The sequence below is a fragment of the Motacilla alba genome, chromosome 2 (genome assembly GCF_015832195.1).
Source record: "Motacilla alba alba isolate MOTALB_02 chromosome 2, Motacilla_alba_V1.0_pri, whole genome shotgun sequence".
Taxonomy (NCBI): domain Eukaryota; kingdom Metazoa; phylum Chordata; class Aves; order Passeriformes; family Motacillidae; genus Motacilla; species Motacilla alba.
The window spans coordinates 49,222,177-49,243,232 of record NC_052017.1 but is presented as its reverse complement, the minus strand read 5'-3'; the positions used below and the strand labels follow the sequence as shown (position 1 = coordinate 49,243,232).

General features: G+C 40.4%; 1 protein-coding gene across 7 annotated transcripts in view; it reads right to left on the bottom strand.

Annotated features, from left to right (window-relative positions):
- Positions 1–19,904, bottom strand: part of EZH2 (enhancer of zeste 2 polycomb repressive complex 2 subunit) — a 50,100-nt gene extending 30,196 nt beyond the window's left edge. For 2 of the 7 annotated variants that reach the window (XM_038164502.1, XM_038164520.1), the window contains exon 1: positions 18,129–19,052. In XM_038164502.1, coding sequence (XP_038020430.1) covers positions 18,129–18,166 — 38 coding nt within the window. In that variant the 5' untranslated portion in view covers positions 18,167–19,052. Of the gene's footprint in view, positions 1–18,128; positions 19,053–19,692 lie in introns of those variants that run through there. The other 5 variants (XM_038164483.1, XM_038164493.1, XM_038164530.1 and 2 more) reach the window with 5 other exon arrangements.
- Positions 19,905–21,056: the final 1,152 nt, after the last annotated feature.

Genomic DNA, 21,056 nt, shown 5'->3' with positions numbered 1-21,056 from the left:
AGCACAGCTTTATCCAAGTTGCTGGAAGCTTACTGCTCTATCTTCAGCAGAGGTCAGATCTGAGTTCTATCAGACTTTATGATGATGATGAGAGGGAGAAATCAATACAGAACCTGTTTATTCTCAAGACTATGCATTCATTTACAGAGAACAAAAAGATAGTAAGTCTATAAAAGCCTGAACCCATTTCCATGCAAGACTTAATAAGATTTAAAATAATATTTTGCAAGAAAAAATGTTGGGGTTTTAGATTTAGGATGAAAAAATAATTGACAAATAGCAGAATTTCCAACTCAAGTAATGGAAAGCATTATTTGAGGAAAAAAAGACACAAGATACAAATAACTACATGATGCACCTGACTAGAGGACATTTATCTCACCATGGGGAGATAAATCTAGAACAAAACATCAAAAACAATTACCCTGCTTTCATGCACAAGACAGCAAGTAAAACCCACCTCTACCTCATTCACCACAACCTTAGCAGTTACAAAAGATAAAAAATAAAATGATACTTAAAAAAATAATCCTAGACCATTCATGTTTGAACACAGACAAGATAATCAGTGATTCAAAGTGCACTATGATACTGAATAAAGAGCAGCATAAAAGCATTATGAAGTACAGAAAAGACCCTGTATCATATGCTAAACTAGGCAAAGTAAAAATATTGAAAAACAAGCCATTAACTGGAAATAAATTAAACATAGAATAAATACCATTAAATAACAGACAACCTCAATTTGTAGCAGTACACAACATCAAAATTGCTTCAGTTATGATTCAGCCAAAAGACATGGAAAAAACACCAATGAACTCAAAAGATTAATGGAAGCTCAGCTGATGATACTGAAATAATATAGCCCATAAAACTGAAACAAATTACATTTACTTACTGTAATACTGCCCCAACCACAGCTCTTCTTATTCTAGTTTCCTGGATAATAACAAATGACTCTGGCTTAAAAAAAAGCTTCCTTAACTAAAATTAAATTGCCAGATAAGCCCTGCTCATCAGAAGCAGATCTATACAGAAATCACATATAATTGGATTAAAAAACAACAAACAAGCAAACCCAATAGAATTTCCATCTTTCTTTCATACAACTTAAGTACAGTCCCAAGAAGACCTGAGAGAAATACAACCCCATTAATTAAAAAAAAAAATCTATTCAATTTGCCAGTAATGAACATCATTGCTACCTGTTGTATTAAAATGGTAACAAAATAATCCTTCATAAGATTAATATTTCCTCTTAAAACTGCATAATTTACACTCAGGTTATTCATCTGAAAACAAACATGACTTTTAAGAACACTCTCCCCTTGCTCTAGTTTCAAGTTGCTATCTGGGGTACAGACAACTTAATGGTCAAGGCACCAAATAACATGTGATAGAAAATGAAAAAATCTGCACTATTGCTTACGTCAAGTTACGGCAAGAAAAAGTTCTCCTACATAAAGCCAAAATGTTAATGTGCAACAGCCAGTGGGATATATACATCATACATTAAGTCCAATGTGTATAAACAAATTAGAAACTACATCTTAAATGGTAAGTCCATATTAAGAGAAAAAGCACTTAGTGGAAAGGAAGCATATGCACAGAGAGTATAGAAAAATTATATCTAGGGGAAAAAAAGTGTCTTGGATGCATGTTTGTAAAAAATTTTCAGAGATTGTCAAAATTAATATTTTAACGGTCTCTGAGCAGCAGAGCCAAGTGAACAGTGTTCGTATGTTTTTAGGTAGCCCAAAGTAATGAAAGTAGAATTACTATGTTGCTAACACATGTAGTGTGGTAGGAGGCAATTGGTTTTGTGTCCCAAATCTCAGAAGAAAGTACAGAATAAAAAGAAACCAAGGCAGGGGGCAGGGCAGGAAGAGCGTATTCAGAGAGTTGATTCTCATCCTCCTATTGATCATCTTCACATTAGGACTACAGACAAATGCCATTGATGACTTCTCATGTCAGTTCAAAGGTCATCCCCAAAACTTTAAATTTAAGAAGCTAGACCTGAGAAAGAGGAATAAGAAGTTTCACAGGCAAGGACAGCCAGTGTTGGGGAGCAAAAAACAAGAACTAGGAAAGTAGGGTGCTGTACTCTACTTCCCATCCCTGAAAGCAAAAGTAATTTGGAGAATTAAAAGACTTCAGGGAAACATCAACATAATCTCTGGGGCAAGTTCAGGGTTGTAGATGCTGTCTCAACCCTACTAGTGGTCTACTTGCCTAGAACCTGTGTGTAAGACAAACCTCTCCCAAATCACTTTCTCGTGCATGCAAACAGTAGAACTGGTGAAAGTACTCTGAACTGTAACAGACTACACAGTTTCCACTTTGCTAGATAGGAGAAAAAACCTGCACATTTTCCTTTAACTACATTGTATGGGAGTCACAGCTAGGACTGCAGAGCAGAGCAGAGAAGCTAGTGAATGTTAAGATCAATTTGTCAGAACTAGCCAACTTTTCCTATAAAGTTTCAGAATACTCCCTACAGGAGTCGAAGTGGCATAAGCTAAATTCCATCTGTTTGAGAGTAGTTAAGTCTGTCTTAAGACAGCACAGTTTGAAACAGTTTCCATTTAATAAATAAAACATGATACTGATTATCTTAGCACAATGGTCTGATTCCGAGAGCCCTTAGGCTTTGTCCCTCTTCTCAGTTCCCATTTCCCCTTCTGAATCCCACCAGTTGTTTGTATTGTTTTGAAATCTTATTCTTTCCCATTTTTTAATCCTTTTGATTAATCTAAGTGCCAAAGAGCCTAGTCCTGAGAAGTTCTATCAGAAAAAAAAAAAAAAAAAAAAAAAAAAGAAACTATGTAGCAGCCAAGTAAGTTATTTATGGGCAGAGTATTGCCTCTGCAGAAGAGATACAAAGAAAGCAAGCACAACTCCAAAGCAGTGATACTGTTTCTAGAGAAAGCTCTTCTCCCAAAGTGCTTCCATGCACAACTTCAGCTAACCCCGACAGATCTCACCTGGCATCACAGTAAGGAGGGAAACCTTGCCATAACTCCCTGGACCCTCTTTGCAGAAGTGAGAATGTTGTGGGGGCTGTCTCATTCCAACTGGGCAATCACCCCAATGCCATGACAAAAAATGAGATAATTATACTAACAACATGACCAATGCTATTCCAGACCCTCACCAAGTTTGAAAAAATAACAAAACTAGCCCCTCTTAAGGAGAACAATAAGAGGTACTAGAAATGAGACATACTAAAGCCAACTAAACACAAATGTAAAAGAAAAACCTACAAGAAAATAGAAACAAAGACATAGGTGCTCTTTTCAGTTTCTACTCATACTTGCATAGCTGGAAATGAAAAACAAAAAAACGGCAGTGTCCTAAAGCATATACATTTGTTTTTTAAAGAAACCCAGTTCAGCTTTTCATAATTCTGTACAAGACCCACATCTTTACAGTAAGTTTTTAAGAAAATTCATTCCTAAGCTTAAATCAGGCAACCTTTACTGTCAGCAGACAAATTGTGTACAATACATCTAGGATTCACAATGAGACAAAGAAGTGTAGAACAATTTCAGCTCAAATTGCTCCTGTTTTGCCTACAGAACATAGAAACAGCCTTATTTAAAGACAACGTCCTATTTTTCTTTGATCGTTTTGGCAATATCCATCAGTGACAGACAAGCACACAGATAATTCTCTAAATTAGGCAGTCTATTCAAACAGTCATCCAGCTGTCAAAAACTATATTTAAGCTCCTCTGGCTACCATGCCAAATTTCAGGAAAAAAGATAAATTAATGAAAATTTTCAACTAAGAAGCATGGGAGAACAAATGAGGGGGCTTGCCCTTTTAAAAGAACACTATTAGTTTGCAATTGTGCTTAATATTACACAGTATTTTAAACTGTAGAAATATTACATTATCTTCCCACTACTCAGGATCCCTATTTGAAGATATTTATGAATCAAAACATATTTTGTACAGTACAGTATAATTTACAAGTTCTTTTTTGTGAATTAATCTACACTCATAAGGTTATTCACATACTTTAAATATATGTTAATATAATACAGTACTGCAGAGCACTCTTAACCGCCAGCTTCAGTGTAGGGGGGACAGTGAGGTTGGAGGAGAATATTAAACCCAGTGGAGAAACTGCATTTGAAATCTGATGCAAATAGAATAATGAAATAAGTAATCATGGGGTTTTTTGATGCCTAGAGTAGTGGGAGAGTAATGAAGGTATAAAATAATTCAGATGGGGCATGGGCAGGCAGGGGAGAAGTACTGCTTCTACCTCCCACAAAGCCAAATGCTTTCACACGTGCTTCTCAGAAGCTGAAATCCAAAGGAATGTATTTAACTGCAGGACCCAGCTCAATGAGCAATACCACAGCGCTGCTTGATGTCCCCCCCAGCTCACCTTCGGCACTGCCCCTGTAGCCCTGTCTACAGTGATCTACTGCCGCTGACTGGAAAGATCAAAGCCTGCACCAGCTTCAGGAGCTGTCATTTCAAATACCATACCCTTATTCATTTAGAGTCAACACTATATCATGAAGGTACTCACCAAAGTAACCTCCCCAGCAGCAATGGCACCTTACCATCATCCCACCCTTCCCAGCTCTTTCTTTTCACCCCAGTACGGCTCATTAACTAGACACAACTGACCAATGATAAACAAAAACTCACGATTGCAATTGTTTTTGGAAACACAGATGAGTTTCAAGATCCCATCCACAGCTGTGGCATCCTCTGCACAACTATAAAGCAGGAAGAATTTTAGAGAAAATCAGGCCAACACTAGCGAAAAACTAGTGCAGGCAGTGAAACCACAAACGGGCACTGGTTTCATACATCACCGTGCTCTGGAGTGGCAGGCATGCTCTTTAGCTTTAAGCTGTTATCAGATCCAGACAGCATACAAGTTTTTCAGCCTGAGCTTATGCAATCTTACTAATGGACAAATCATTACATAATAAACCCTACCTGAAGCCAACACAGAAGTCTTTCAAGCATCTACAGAACGTAAAGAGAAAAAAAAAAAAAAAAAACACACAAAGAAAATCAACCACACCCCACCATACCCTTCTATGTTTATTCACAAACCAAAAAAAATTTTTACTTGGGCAGCAGAATTTAGGACAACTTTCACATTCAACCCAAAAATGCAGAATTTTAGCAACAGAAGGGATTAACAACATTTTTCCACAAGCCTGCAGAAAAATTCAGTACTTGTTAGAACGCAGGAGAAAAACCAAATACCCCCATTAAGAATGCATTTTCAAGTATCAAAATTCAATGAGTTAAGCTTAGATCTGAAGTTGTTAAGTTTACCAAACTACTTCATAAAGAACTAATATAATCTTTTAGTTACAGGATTTTACACAGCACAATACAATAAAACAACTGCAGCTAACTATTTTCCAGATATGTTAAACCAAACTTTACCGCTTAGAAACTCTTAGATATTTCCTTTTAGTATTCTGTTTCCAGCACCCTAAATGCCAAAACAAGATAATACAGTCCGTGAACCTATCCTAAATCTTTCCAGAGTAAACAGTTTCCAGCACTCCTACTACAACTACCAAGCACCTGAAAAAAAAAACGAACAAACAAAACAAGCCAATAAAACACATACATATAGCCAAACTTCAAAAAAAACTAACTTGAAAATAAATTATAAATTAATGCTTTAATCTACCAGACCTGTCTTCTACATTTATATCAAGCTTTTTTAATAGCACAGAGAGACTCATAGAAAAAAAAAATGTTCAAACTCCAATATTCTTTTTTTGCATTAAGTAAGAAAATCTGTTCAGTGGTGATTTCAGAGCTGCTAAGTCTTTCCACATTAAGTTATGCAAGCTGTAGGTGGGTAGGGGGAAATGACACTCAAAGAAACTCAAAGGGCTTTTTACCTGCACTATTACAGCAAACACAAAAAAAGATAAGACCAGAAGTTTTATAGTTGCCACTCTGCTTTCTGGATTTTCTAAAGTGAAACAAAACATGGTTTTCTTTCAAACTTATCTATGTAAAATACCACGTTCTCATTTCCATGGGAAGAAAAATATTCCCAAGGCCACTGTCAACTTGGGTATTTCAGAGCCCAAACTAGACCAACTAACAAAAATCTCTGAAATACAACATAGGAAAGATTAACACAGTTTATTAATAGTATTTCATAAAAACAGCTACAGCACATTTAATCTTTTACAGAAATAATCTGAGAAATAGATGGGAATAAACTGTAGTGTGTTCTTACTATTTTATATCACAGAAATGTGGTATTTTGAGCCTGTAGTACAGTTCAACCTATTTTTAAACAAGAAATACCTAAAAATATTTATATATTAAATTTATATCATGTTGTTATTCCATATGCTGAAGTACTGTATCATTAAAGGCAGTTTAAATTTCAAGAAATAACTTACATTAAATGCTACCATCAGTTCAACTACCTTCCTCAAATGCTATTTGGTGTCAGTTTGACCTGGAAAAGACATCATCTGTCCACTGTATCAATGGTCACTCATTTCTACTTCTACACAGCCTTCTCTGCTGTGAGTGCTTAAGTGCTTATGATTCTGTAATCAAACTAGGTCAGGCAGGGGAAAAAAAAAAAACTGTCTGAACAGCCCAGAAAATGAACATACTTGGTTTTTAAATACATTTTTTCAACAAAACCAGCTCCACATGCTGGTTTTGTTCAGCAGCCACGGATTTGTTCAATGTGTTCAAGCCATGAATTCTTGAATCCACACGAGGGACAGAGGGGCGACATTGGGGCAGAAACAAGAGGCAAAGAACTAAAACAGGAGAGGGCAACAGCTCAGGCTTCAACACAAGTGTTTGTGAAATCATACCATCCCTCTGACACTCAGTTTTACTGGTACAGAAAAATTATTCTTAAAAAACAGAAACAGGAAGCATTTATTAAGCCATCCATGCCAGCTGTGCCACTCTTTGGGCAGATAAAGGCGAGCAGCCTGTATTTACCTACAAAGGCTTAACGAGTACTGCGTTCTCTTTGGAGTATCTAAAAGAAAAGGATCAGTTAACTGATCTAAGAAGGAAACTCCAAACATTTCATCTGGTCTTCCTCACTCTGACAGGCCTCAGTGGTTGTGGATGATGTAGGTTAACAAAACACTCATGATTGGTTCTGACAAGATGACATATTCTGCAAGAATGTTCTTGATCACTCAGAGATGGAAACTTTTACAGGTTATTATCAAAGACAAAACTATTAACTAATTAATCTGATGGAAGGAGGAGAACCATCAACAGCCTCAGATGTACCAACGCCAACCCCAAACTGAGGAGCAATGACTGTGTGTGAAAATTCAAAATATTTTCTCTTTTTCCTCCTCAAGTTAGCAGAAAACCCCTGGCTTGCAAGCCGAATTAAAAACCTGTTCTGCAGCATGGGTAACAACCACATCCAAGACATTTTAATATCAGCCCTCACACCAACACAGACTGATGCAGGCTATAGGCTTTCCAGGTAATATGGCAGCTCCAAAAGCAGAAGGTCTGCTGCTATAAATAGTCATGCTTTTATTATAAGCAGTGTCATTACAAGCAAGCTCCTATTATTGTGACAGCTATTTATTTGTAATTACTATTTGCAATGCTAAAATACACTTCAATTAGTAGAATCCCTTTTACACTACCCTGTCACTACAATATTGTGGGGTTGTGTACCACCAACCTGAAGATTTTGCCTCCACTGAAACTGCTAAATCCAAGGCCAGTGTACTTTCTCCTTCCTGATATAAACAATGGTTACTAGCTTATTAGTAAACCTAAGAGAATTTCACTTTGAAGAACAACATTTCAACCAAAACTAAACAGCACATACATTTACCTGTTTGCTTTTGGAAGCTGATAACTAATGCATCCTAGTGTACAGCTCAACTAGAACCAGGAAAGGAAGTGGGATCTTAAAATGGCATTTATTTCCTCTCTTCATTGTCTATCTACACTACCTCAGCATCTCAGACAGACTTTACATAGCAAATATGATAAGTTTGATTGTGCTGATCAGTTACTTCAAATTACACATTTTCTGCACTCAAAAGCATAGTTTTCTAACTGGACCAAAGCTGTTCATGCTGGCATCATAAATATCCAAACTGGCAAGGAAGAAGAGTCAGAGTCAAGGGAAAGCAGAAAAAACCTCTCCTCTTCAATGCAAGCAAACCATTCCAGCATATCACCCACTTGTCTTGGAGTAGAATATTTATCTTCCACACCATGTAAAACATATCATTCACACTGTGTAGTTTTTTGTTCTTTACAGCACTTTGCACAATCAATGCAGTTAATGCGTTAACTACTTCTGCAGGAATAGCTTTCAAGAAGCTGTTTCCTGCTATCTCTTGATCAACTAAAGATTGCTCTGAAAAGATGTAGTCAGTGGCAAACAATAGCAGCAAACTTGTCTACATCACTTGCCAGTGCAAGACAGATGAAAAGCTAGTGTAGGTTCCTTCAATTGCGTTCTGCCACGTACATTCCGCATCCCACTACAGCCACTCCACGCGTATTAGCACAAGTCAAATAGAATGTGCCTTGAAGCCTTTATTCCTACAAATATTCTTTTAGAATACCAAATGTAAGCTCCCCAAACTCCTGAGCACACTCTTATGAATGTGTCATGCTTCTGTCTGTTTCTGGGCCTTATCAAAATTGGACAAGTCATTGCGAGAATTTCAACCACTACATAATGGAATTAACTCCCTGAATAGCTTGCTTTCCGACACAAATCAGAGCTAAACCCAGACAATCACAGAATGTGAGCACTGTTCTAGCTCTTCTACTGAAACATGCTAATCTATGCTAAAATGAAAATACAAGAGGCAACAGACAAGACTCAGTAAGGGATTTCATTTCAATATAGGAAGAAAATTCTTCCCAGTGAGTGTGGTCCAGCATAGGAATGTATTAAACAGAGGTGTCAGAATCTCCACTCTTGAAAACATTTTAAAAGTGGTCTGGAAAATATGATTTCAGTGTTGGCCTCATCCAAGTTGGAACCTGGATCAGGACTTCTAGATCTAAAACTCCTACAAATCAATATATCTCTCAGCTGGACCCACCATCTCAAAACAAGGACCACACTATTTCTAAAGCTCATGCCAGGGAGTTTGTTTGCCTTTTAAATTTCAGTTAATATTCAAAAGATGGAAACAATGAGCACTACCACTCTCTGTATTTCAATCTGCTACAGACACAATGTGAAAAACGCTACCATTAATGGAAAAATAATTTGTGAATTAAAAAGCTTAAGAGCTTAATCAGACTAAACTCTTGGGTTTGGTGTACAATCACTGATTCTTATAATCAGTAGAAACATTAGTTTCCTTTAACAACTCCATCAACCAGCCAGTTCACACACTCCTTCCAACTACTATTCCATGTGTTGGTTCATTTGAAAGATGCCTCATCTGGTTAACAGTACAGTTAGAACTTTCAGCGCTCTCTCTCTCTCTCTCTCAGAAACTGTAATTAAAAAATATTGGAAAACTCTTCAGTAATTAAGAAAGCAGTCTAACTAGAATTCTTAAACTGAACATTATGTTTAAAATAAATAAAAGACCACATATAAGGGCTGTTCTTTTCAAATTAGTTGTCTTCATATCCTAATGGAGTTCTGCTTCTCTTATAGCCCAACCTTTGTGCCTTTGAAGTGCCACTTTTTTCAGACCTTTTACTTTCTGCCATTTAAGTGACTACAGCCTTAGCTTGCACTTGGCATACTTAAGATCAGAAGGCTGATCTCTCCCCTGGTATATTAAATGGTTGGTTGTCTTCTGGTTGGGGGTTTGTTTTGGCTTTTTTCCACTTTTTTTTTTTTTTTTTTTTAACTTAAACATATTCCAGAAGAAATCACTAGTGAGTCAAGTGGTAGAAACATTCACAATAAGCAACTATTCTATGATTTGCTTCTTCCCCAAAATGTGTTGATACATGTGCCACCTCAATTATTTCTTCCCAAGCACAATGGGTTTTTTGGGCCTTGTTACTACCCCACTAGTGCTTTAAGCTAATAACCACCAATTCATTTTTCAGGATACTCAAGACCAATGAGATGCTTTCCTGTATCTTTTGAGTAAGAATTTCAGCTAATTTCAAAACAGGCTTATAGGAAAAAAAAAATCCCCATTTTGTGGCAATTTCACACCTGGTCATGACGTGCTACCTTGATCTGTGATACACAAAATTACTATGCACAGCCTTTTCTCTTACAGCTATGTACGAGTGGCTATCTCAGTGAACTAAGAATACAGTTTCATGACATATTTAATCCAATTAAACTACTTATTTGCAGTAGTACTACTATGAAACTAACTTATTAACTATATTAATGACTATATTTTTATTTGCAGGATTATTTCCCAAACCAAAACTAGTTACAACTGGAGGGGTTATTAAAATATTATAACACAGGCAATACCTTGAATCTGAGCTAAGCAATGTGTCAGAATTTCCTCTAAACAGCTGATTTTTAGCCTTCTTGTGATAACAAGGCTGGTGAGCCCTTCTGCATACATATTCTACAAGAACTTCTGAAGCAAATGGTAAACCTAAACCAAATGTGACATGGTTTACTGTCCACTGAGTTACATATATGTTCTGCAACAGTTTCATGAAAGACTGCAACTGCTCTGACATTATGAAAAGCTTCAGCATGAACATATATCCTATAAAATATAAAAAACTTAAGAGATTGGGGAAGTAATTAAAAAGCAAATTACTAGGGAGAAACACCACTTAGGGCTGCAGACACTGGTGTGTCAACAGAGAGCAGCCCCTACCCAAGCATTGCCATCGCAGCCAGCCACCATTCCAAAGACTCACTGTCACTGCTCTCTGCTCCAGTATGTAACATAATTACATACAGTGTTTTACAGCAGCTACAATCCTGCACTGTACGCCTAGATGTTGCTAGGGAATGCTCCCATCTTAGATACTAGGAATTCTAACCTTCAGTCCAGATTTGGTAGGAGCACCTGTTTGCTCTCCACATACTTAACTCCTGACTTAGGCTTGCCTTGATCATAACACATACTTTCCTTCATCAATTACTGTTTCCAGTCTGTTTCTAACAGCTGAAGTAAACTCTCCAAACACAGTTCCTCATTACTGCCCAAACATATCAGACAAAAACTGCCAGCTTTGACTTTCAAGCATCACCCCTACTTTATGCTGGAATTGCTACAAAAATAAGCCCTTTTACTTGCACCTGTGCTATCATTTCTCTCCTGACAGCAGGAGCATTTTTGCAGCCATTGACAGAAGCAAGGAAGTTCTCTGGCTGAAAATATCTTGCTGCTTTTGACTGAAGAAAGTGAGCATCCAGTCATTCTGGCCCCACTAAAGACACTGAGCCATGGCCTTAGGCTTTCCAATTTTCAACTCCTTGTGACAGTACTAAATGCCTACGTCTGCAGATCAGTTTCTGGATGTGCTCAGTTCATACCACTTATTTTTGTAAATGCTCTCCTCACCTAGTAAGTCAGAGTAGTTCAGTTTTACTGACACACAAGACAAGAGGGAAACATGTCAGCTAGAGGGCCCACAGAACTCATGTTTTCTTCAATCACGCTCCCCATCTGATAATATTTTTTTATTATAAATATTAGTTTGCCTCCTACAGCACTTTGTTTCTTGCTTTCTCCCCTAACAGCTCATTCACATACACAGCTTAACACCATATTGCATGAAAATCCTCTCAGGAGTTTCTACCATCATTATATACTGACCGAGAGATAATAAAAACTCCTTCAGACAAGGAAGAAAGGAAAGAATTAAGAGTCAAGAAGCTGTTGGATATTAAATAGAAAGAAATGGTCCTTCACTCCCTTTTGCTTCCTGGAAAAACATGAGAAATCTTAATTTATCTTCTTGCTCTTTTTAAATGAGAATCTTCTCTTTTTCTGCATTAGAAAACTAGCAAAGCAACCACCAGTATTCAACTCCCCTTACTCTATCTGCCAGCATGTTAAAAACTTTGCAGCTCAGAGTTTAAAAGTAACTCTTGATCTTCCGGAAGCATTTCAGAAAATAATCAAATCTGTGTTCCTTAACATCTAAAATAATCTTAATCTGCTTCAGAAATTTAAATAACAATCATTAAGAAAACCCAGAAGAACTCATCTGATCATGACAAAACCCCCCAGCCGTCTAAAAAGTTTTTGTAACTAATTATAGGTTGATTAAACATGAAGTGCCCGAGCAAGATCCCACAACAGCACTGGTCTAGAAATCAAGCTTATTTCAGATTTTCTATGAGACAAGGAAGGAAAGCATGAATTTGATGACTTCTTTTTTCCTAACATCAACCTGCCTTCGGATTTATTTTGACATTATCTCATTTTGTGGGAGTTCTTCATTTAGAACATTTACTCTTCAAAAAACACTGGTATGGATGCTTCTCAGTTTCACTCTCTTCAGTAGAGAAAAACAAAAAAGTTATGTCTGTTTATAAGAAAACACGACTTCAATACAAATAACCAGTTTTTCAACACATTTCCTTAAACAAATAAGAGAGTAGAATACAAAAAGTAACAGAACATAATTTGTTTTCAGACAGTCCTTAAAAGAAAAAGATAAATCCATACTGGAGTGTTCTCTCCGTATAAGCAAGCCTGCAACTTTCAAAGCTATTCTTCCCTTCAAAAAAATCTTTCTGTGTCCCCACTTCAGGATTTAGAGAAGTAAAAACAGACATTAAATCATTTTTGAATACCACTTAAGGAGTAAGAATAACCCATTTAAAAGAAAAAAACTTCTGAATTCCCTACATTACCACTTTCTTCCAGCACATTTCAGCATTTGATACTTTTAGAAAAATACCACTTTGGAAATAAAAACAAGAAGTTCAAATACTTGTCCACTTGGGTGGGGGGAGGGGAAAGAGAGAACAGGGAGACCATAACCAAATATTTTATATTGAAGACTGAACCAAATTGGCTGACATCTCACTTCACTTTGGGCAACGTAAGCACCATGTGAACACCATGCACCAGGTAATGCAACTACTTGCTTTTCACTTGGATATCTGCATCTATAAATACTTCTAACATTTGCATGGATGAGTAAGATTATTTGGCTCAAAAAACAAATAAAACATTTTAAAACTCCCAGCAGCAACACAGCAACAAAAAGTTTCAAGCCCAAATTTGATCATACTTTTTACAAGTCACAATTACAACCATCCCACGTTCCTCACAGCAAACCAAGCCTGGCTATTTGTCAGGAGAAAGAGTTTTATACATAAAACTTGAGCTTCACCTTTGAGTTGCTCAAATGCATACCTCCAGAATTTCTCTTTTCACACTCATTCACAGACACCCAGAGGAGTTAGATGACTCCCACACACATTCCAATTAACCTCTGTTGCCTAACACCTCCAACTCTTAAAAATTTAGCTTTTTGATATCCTGGATAAATCTGGCAGAAAAAGTAACACTTGCTAGGAACACTTAAGACATGTCTCCACAGGCAAAATAATTTATGATGAGAATTTGAAGAGCATAGTCTATTCCACCTGAACTTGTTTTGTGGACACACCTTTTATACTCCAAAAACTAAAATAGCCACAGGTTCTTCTGTTCAACCCACACTTGCAAAAGCAACACACACTCCACACAGGAAAAACCCTGATGCACAACAATTCAGGTTCAATGGTTATTCCATACTCCTTCCCTGCTTAGGCAAATAGCCTAAAAGCTTAATTTGAAAGACATTACACTTCCACGTATGCAGAATTTACTGTAGAACAGTCTGGCAAATTGAAGCTGAACTGGTATTTGCCATTTGCCTGAATATTCCAAAATGAGCTTCAAATGATGAAAGTAACCATAAGAGTTACTTAAAAACAATCATTTAAAATTTCACAAAATAACTGGGTCTAATGTATGGCATCCTTATTCTGTAAGGTATACAGCAATAAATCCACCTGCACATTATATTAGATATTGCTTAAAAAGGGGAAAAAAAACAAAACAAAACAGAACAAAAAAAAAAAAAAAAACCAAAACCACAGATACTACTTTTCCAGAAGCTGGACTTAATACAGAAAACTAATTAGAAACAGTTTATCTTGGAAAAAAAAAACCCAACATGCAACCCCCAAAAACTCCACCACCCTTCAGTGAGAAAGAAAACATCTCCCTTAGGCTGTGGAAGAGAACTGCAAATACTAAATAAGGTCTTGGGGCCTTATACCTCCCCACTTCAAAGCAACCATGTACATACATTGTTTTATTCTTAACATAGTTTAACCGTTCATGGTGGTTAAACTAAGCTAAGAATAAAGCAATGTATGTCGATCTCTTCTTCCAGTAATTCCTGGATTTGCACTAAATACATTGGCAATAAATACTCACTAGAAACATGGCACAAACTAGTGGACATACCACAGGCAGAAGTTATCACAAAGGACACAATTTACACTGACCTGGTTATATACTGTAACACTAAAAAAGAGACAATAATACAAACTTTAATCCATTTGCCATGGTACAGTTCCATGGGTAAATCAAGTATCTATAACACACATCCGAACGACTTCTTACAGAAGCAACAAAATTAATTGCAGCTCTAGAATTTTTTCTTATTAGTAAAAACGAAATCAGACTACACACCAAAAATATAAAGCTTGCCAGATCCACTCATGCTAAGAAACACAGAAAGGAAACCAGCACACATTAAAAAAAATTAAAATTATATATGAGTTATAAGATTTGAGTTTCCTTCCTTTCAAATACTTTGTTTCTTTAAATTACATCTGATGGCTTTGGGATTTAAACCGAACATGCAGGCTGTGAATAGAGAATGCATGGCAGGAAAAACTGAACTAACCATGTAAAAGGCAGAATGGAAAGGAGCCAGATACAACAAATAACTGACAAGGGAAATAGGCCTGGTTCTAGATCAAAAAAACAATTTAAAAATATAAAGAAATCATACCCTCCTGTAAAGATTTATTTTCAGTTCATATCCAAAAAAGCCTAGGATGTGAACTGCAATTTGTACTACTTTGCTAGCATAATTACGCATACAATGTTATTCAAGCAGGCACCATATGTATATACAAAAAAAAAGAAAAAAAAATAGCAAATTCTGGAGTATTCTGTAATTGTGTATCAAGGAAGCCTTTATTTGCACACAGTAAGACACCAGTTTTACCCCATTTGCTAATGAAATCATATATATCCCAATTAGAAGCTTTGGAAGTACTACATCACATTTTCAAGCAAATGACAGCACTGTGCTGATCCACTCACATCATTACACTGTTATTTTTATCCACAGCATTCAAATCATGCACAGTATGTATCTAAATGTCCAAATGGCCTTCTTACTTTAAGAGTACTACTGATTTGACCACTAGATAGGAAGCAGAGAATGCATTATAAATCATTCCAATTCAACAGCAGTTTTTACAAACAGAGCAGAGACACAATAAATGAAAATTCCTATGTCCAAGCTTCAGCCAGGTAGCCAAAAGCTTTCTTAGATAAGAGCATGATCCACACTAATTTGGGGGTGAGTGTTGTTTGTTTGGTTGTTTTGTTTGTTTTTGGTTTTTTGTTTTTTTTTTGTGGACATGGCAAGGACATTAATAGACATCCTCTTCTCTCCCAATACTTTTCAATTACAATCCATTTACAAACCCGTAGCTAAATAATTTATTATATATTAAAAAATTCCTTTCTTTTTCAGTATTTTTAAGAAAGCTGAATTGGTCAGTTTTATATGCAAATTACACCTTTCGCTCTTCTTCTTAATAGTTGCCTCTAGTCAAGTTTAGTAGTGTTACTTTACCTTTTAATTCAGAACCAAGTCCACAGTCTGACCCATCTTAGTGGAAATCTAGGTGTATAATCAAACTGCTATTACTATCAGTTACAGAAAGCAGCACATTTTAGAAAACTTCCCTGTTTCTTGCTTGGAGCACAATAGAACCGTCCCTCAATAAATTTTGTTTTTAGTTTCACCTTGTCCATAAATAGACCTACACACTATCATCCCAACGTCTTTAACTGATCTCTGTGAGAACAGAGAGAATACCTGCTTAGTAATTCTGTACATCGTTTTCCTTTTAATCTTTAGCTCAACAAAACCCTTGGGCATAACTCAGCTAAAAAATAAACCTGATCATTTGACTAACTTGTAACAAGTTGTTACAACAGCGTTGTCACCATTACCCAGTGAACCACCCCTCTCTTCTGCATACAATTTATACAAGATTTTGCTGGTTTGAGTACATTTTATACATGATTTTAGTTTGCCTCACTGTTCTCCTCGCAGACATAGCTACTTTAACTAAAATTATTCCTTAAACTATGTCAGTGCAGGAGTAACTCATCCATTTAAAGACTGACTTAGCTACTCCAGAACAGTTGTACAAGTCATACACTTAGGTGTTAAACGTGTAGATACATTTATAGATAGATACATTTACAGATGCTGTCTTCAATCAGACACCACTTCAACAGGCCCGGCACAGCTCTCCATGGACCTTGCTGACGGAAGGAACAGAAGGCTGGAAGCAGCCTCAACATTAAAATAAACCTCCTGTTACTGTCCTACAGCTTCTGTTAACAGTGGTCTTGTTTGTTAATCTAAGTGTTACGTAAATGCCTCCATCAAATCATTAAGAATTGTATTTACAGTATGCAGCCCGTTTCCTTCACTCTTTAAAAAATCTGGTACAGTGAATTTTGCTTGGATAAGTAATACTGCCAAAATTACTTTGTCGACTCAGTGAACTTCCTTGCTTAGCAAAGGCCAGGTTCTGGTTCTGTTTCTGAGATTTTCAGCATCCCTGCTGGGGAAAACATTATTCTCCCTAAGCTTCACAGATACTTTTCCTCAAGTCAGCTAAGATCCATCTGTAAGTACTAACAGTAGAATTACAGAACTTCCAGATTACAGCCAACACTAAAGTTTTTCCGCCACACTTTTGCTCAAACACAACATAAAGCAGACATTTAATAAATGTGCCTTCTGTCAGTACTGCAGCCATGTTTAAAAACAACTCTCACTGCTCAATCACATGAATACAGAACCATCATCTAAAATTGTTATTCAGTTTTACCATTACAGCTGTGAACTTACTAAAATGCATCCATGATCTATACAGCTACGGAAGCTGAACTGTCTCGTGAATGGTGACAAAACACTTCTTTTAACTAATTGCAAGAGGAATTTTAGAGTGCACCAACTTTCCTGGGAGCACTGTTGGCCTGCACTGGATTCTAGATGTAGCTTATTCTGACATAAGCTTCTTTACAGAAAGGGGCTTGCACTCTCTCTATATCTAATACAGCTCATGCATTCAATTAATACCCTACAAAAATTCCCTTCTCCCTAAACCAAAGTTTCTTTGCAGGTAAGAAGTAGCGCAGGAACATTTACATTTCATCTATGAAGGTTGCAACATTACAGAACAAACAAAAATCAGTTTGAAAGCATGACTTCAAAGAAATCACCATATTTCAGCTTGTTGGCAGTTTCAGCAAGAAAGGAAAAAAACACAGCAGGGGGGGAAAAAGTTGAGCTTGGATTTCAAGTCTCTGGCCTAAGCTTACACACCACCACTTCAGCTCATTTTAAACTGAGCGGTGACATTTTGTGACTACTTGAAGGTGCAGATTTCCAGTGTCTGCCACTTTTCAAGGTGCAATTCCATATTTAAAAATCTATGAAAGAACCCGAAAGTTTTTCCCAATTTTCCTCCTATATTAAAGTCTTGAAGCCTTCCAAAGTTCCAGACAAAAATAGCAGTTGGCATCTCATGGAACATTATACTGTCACAGATTTCTGCACAGGTTGTTTAACTTTAATTGTTACTTTCATTTCTCACGGAGGCAGAGACAGGAAAAAAATATTTCTCCTCTTTTTCTTGTAAAGGAAACTCCAGAACACGAAATGTGACTTTTTTATCCAGTACTTCGTAAAGTACTAGCTCTTAAAAACATTCAACACATCACAGAAAACTTCTGAGTCACATCTCCTAAAACACTAGAAGTGCATTTTTTTGAAAGACTTAGTAGCTTTCAAATATTCACATTTTAATAATCACTAGTGAGACTAGTTATAGCACACTATGTACAAGTAATACTCACCCTTCTGCAGATGCTTTATTGTTACCACAAATAAACATTCCCCGGACTCTCAATTTGATATAGACACTGGGGACAAACAAAGAATGACCTTTAAATTTTTATAAATTGCATAGAGAATCTGAATGTGCCAACCCCTAAAAAAGTATTAACCTATCTTTGAGAAAAAAACCCACTTAGATGTGAAGATTACACTAAACGTGCTGGTAAAAACTCTTCACTGAAATCTGTATTAGTAAGAACCAAACTCACAATAGCTGAAACTAGAGTTGGTAGACTTAAGCAAAGACAAACCTATCCTGCAACAATTAAATTACCTTCTCCAAACTGTTAAATGCTTCTCTTCACAGAGAACAAGAATCTAAACTTCCAGCTTTAAAAACGAAAAACTTTTCTCTTGCTCCAATAAAATCAGTATGGTGCTTTTTAAGTTAGAAATAAGTATCTCGAGTACAAGTTTGTTGTCCCTGCCACACATTTGTGCACGCACTGCTTTTCTTTCGTGTATGAATAACAATTTTGGAATCATCACGAAGACCTGGTAATGTTAAATACATGTGCATGATGCCACAACACCCCGATTTCTTTATCCAGCCACACATTTGTTGCTCACGGACGGCTCAGCCCGGTGATCTCCTTCGCACCTCCCCAGACACCCTAGCTTTAAAGAGCGCTCCGTATCGCCGTGTTTGGCGATATGAGACCCAAAACCCCAGAATTTTCAGCTATTTATGAACTTTCTTGCGGCGCTCTGGAAGATCGGGATCGCACGGCGTTCTCCACGATTAGGAAGTTCGCCGGAGCGGCCGCCAGACAGAGCTCCCCCCTGGCCCCTCCTGAGCTCCCTCCCCGAGCCTGGAGGGCCGCAAAGCCCAGGCGGGAGCCCCCAGCCCAGCCCCGCCGTCCCGCGGGCGCGGGCGGGCGGCCCGGGGCGCGCTCAGCCTCCCCGCCCGGCTGGCCCCGGCTTCCGGGAGCCCGGGCGGACCTGTCCCAGCCTCCCGGGAGGAGAGGGACGAGCTGCGCGCCGCGCTGCCCACGGCGGGCACACGGATTTCCCCTGCCCGGCGTGCGCCGGGCTCACACACGCACGCACACCTCCCTCTGCCCGCGCCGGAGCCGCCGCCGCGTGCCGCCGGCTGGAGCGGAGGCGAGGGGAAGGGAATCGCCGGGTCTGCCTCCCGTTCTCCCTCCCGCCGCCCCCCGCCCTTCGGAGGAGTGACGGCGAGCTCGCCCCCAGCCCGGGTGTGCGCCCCGCCGGGCGGGGATCGGAGCCGCCGGCCGGGCTGGACGGAGCCAACTTAGACAAAGGGCACTCCAGACTCCATGTCTGCCCCCTCCAGCTGTCACCGGCCGGGAGCCCGCGTGTCTGCCCGCCGGCGCCCCTGCGGGAAGGGGACGCGGCTGCTCCCCGGGAGCCGCCGCCGCCGCCCCCATCCTCCCCTTCCTCCCTGCCGCCCCCTCCCCTCCTCCCCTCCCCCATGACAAAGGACCCGGGTATAAATAGCCGCTCCCGGCGCCGCCGCCGCCTCGAGCCCGCGAGGTGTCGCTCGCTCGCCCGCTCACTCACCCGCCCCCCCGCCGCCCCGGCTCCGCGCCGCCGCCGCTCCCGCCGGTGCCGCCGCCAGCTCCGCTCGGCGCTCCCGCTCTGCCTCCCTCCGCCTCCGGCTGCCGGATTCACCCTCCCGGACCGAGCGCCAAACACGCCGGCCCAATCGCCATCGCGCTCATTGGCGAGCGCCGAGCGCCGCCCCCATTGGACGGACGGACGCGACCGGGGCCCCGCCGAGCCAATCGGGCGCGGCGGGGGGCGGGGCAAGGGGCGGGGCCCGGCTCCCCACGTGCGGGGGGGGGCAGGGAGGGGTGGGGAGAACTCTTTGTTCTCGCGCTGCCCGCGCGGGGGGACGGGGGGCTCGCGCTCCCCCCGCGCCCGTCGCCCCCCGCCCCCCGCGCCGCGCGGCGGGGCCGGGCCCGGGGCTGCGCCGCGCCGGGGAGGCTTGAAACTCTCTGGCCGCCTCACGTGGAGAGGGGGAGAGGGAGGGGAAAGGGGAGGGAGGCGGGCGAGAGGATTGGCGGGCACCGGGAGGGGCCGCGCTCCCGCTCCCGCTCGGCGCCGCTGCCGAGTTTGAATCGGTCCGAGAGCGGGAGAGGTGTAACGGCCGTAACGGTCCCGGGGGGCGGGAATGCCCTCAGCGGGCCCTCCGTGCCCGCCGCCGCTCCGCCTGTTGCTCCCCCGGCGCTGGGGAGCTCAGTCGCTGGAGGTCACCCCAGTCTTTCTCCACCTTCAGCAGGGAAAAATGAAATTGCCGAGATAAGTTTTCCCGGCGGGTACCTAGCCCTGGCTTTGTGACCGCATCCCTTCCCGGTGCGTCCCGCAGCGAGTGCCGCTTCCGAGATACGCTGGAGTCGTACCCTTACTTCCACAAGCCCCGTCGTCCTTGCTTACCAAGTATCACCTCCCCTATTCCTTGTGGCTACCTCGGCGCATCTTCAGGGGCAGAAATGAGCAGCGGCCACTGTAAGGGGGTTCTGACTAAGACAAGTCTCTCACGGAGGAAATAAATCACAAACGCGCCCACATTGCCAAATCATGCCGTGGGCTTGCGTGGCTCACAGATCTGACGCGTAGGGAAAACGAGGATGTATCAGCCTTGGAGGCTGGGGACAGCCTACGCTGTGGCGGCGGGGCAGCCCCGCCGCTGCCCGGCGGATGTCTCGGCCGGCTGAGTCACTTTGCAGCGCTGCTGCCTCGCGTCCGCCTGTTGGACCTTTGCTTGCCCAAACTTTACCGCCTCCAGCCCTCCTTTAGTGCGTCGCTCCGGCGGCTTCCTCTCCCTCGCTGCTCCGCATCCAGCGCGGTTTCCCCCTGTCGTGGGGGATGTCATAAATCGCAACAGGCAGCAGCAAAGTGCTCGCTCCGCATCAGGCTCGCAT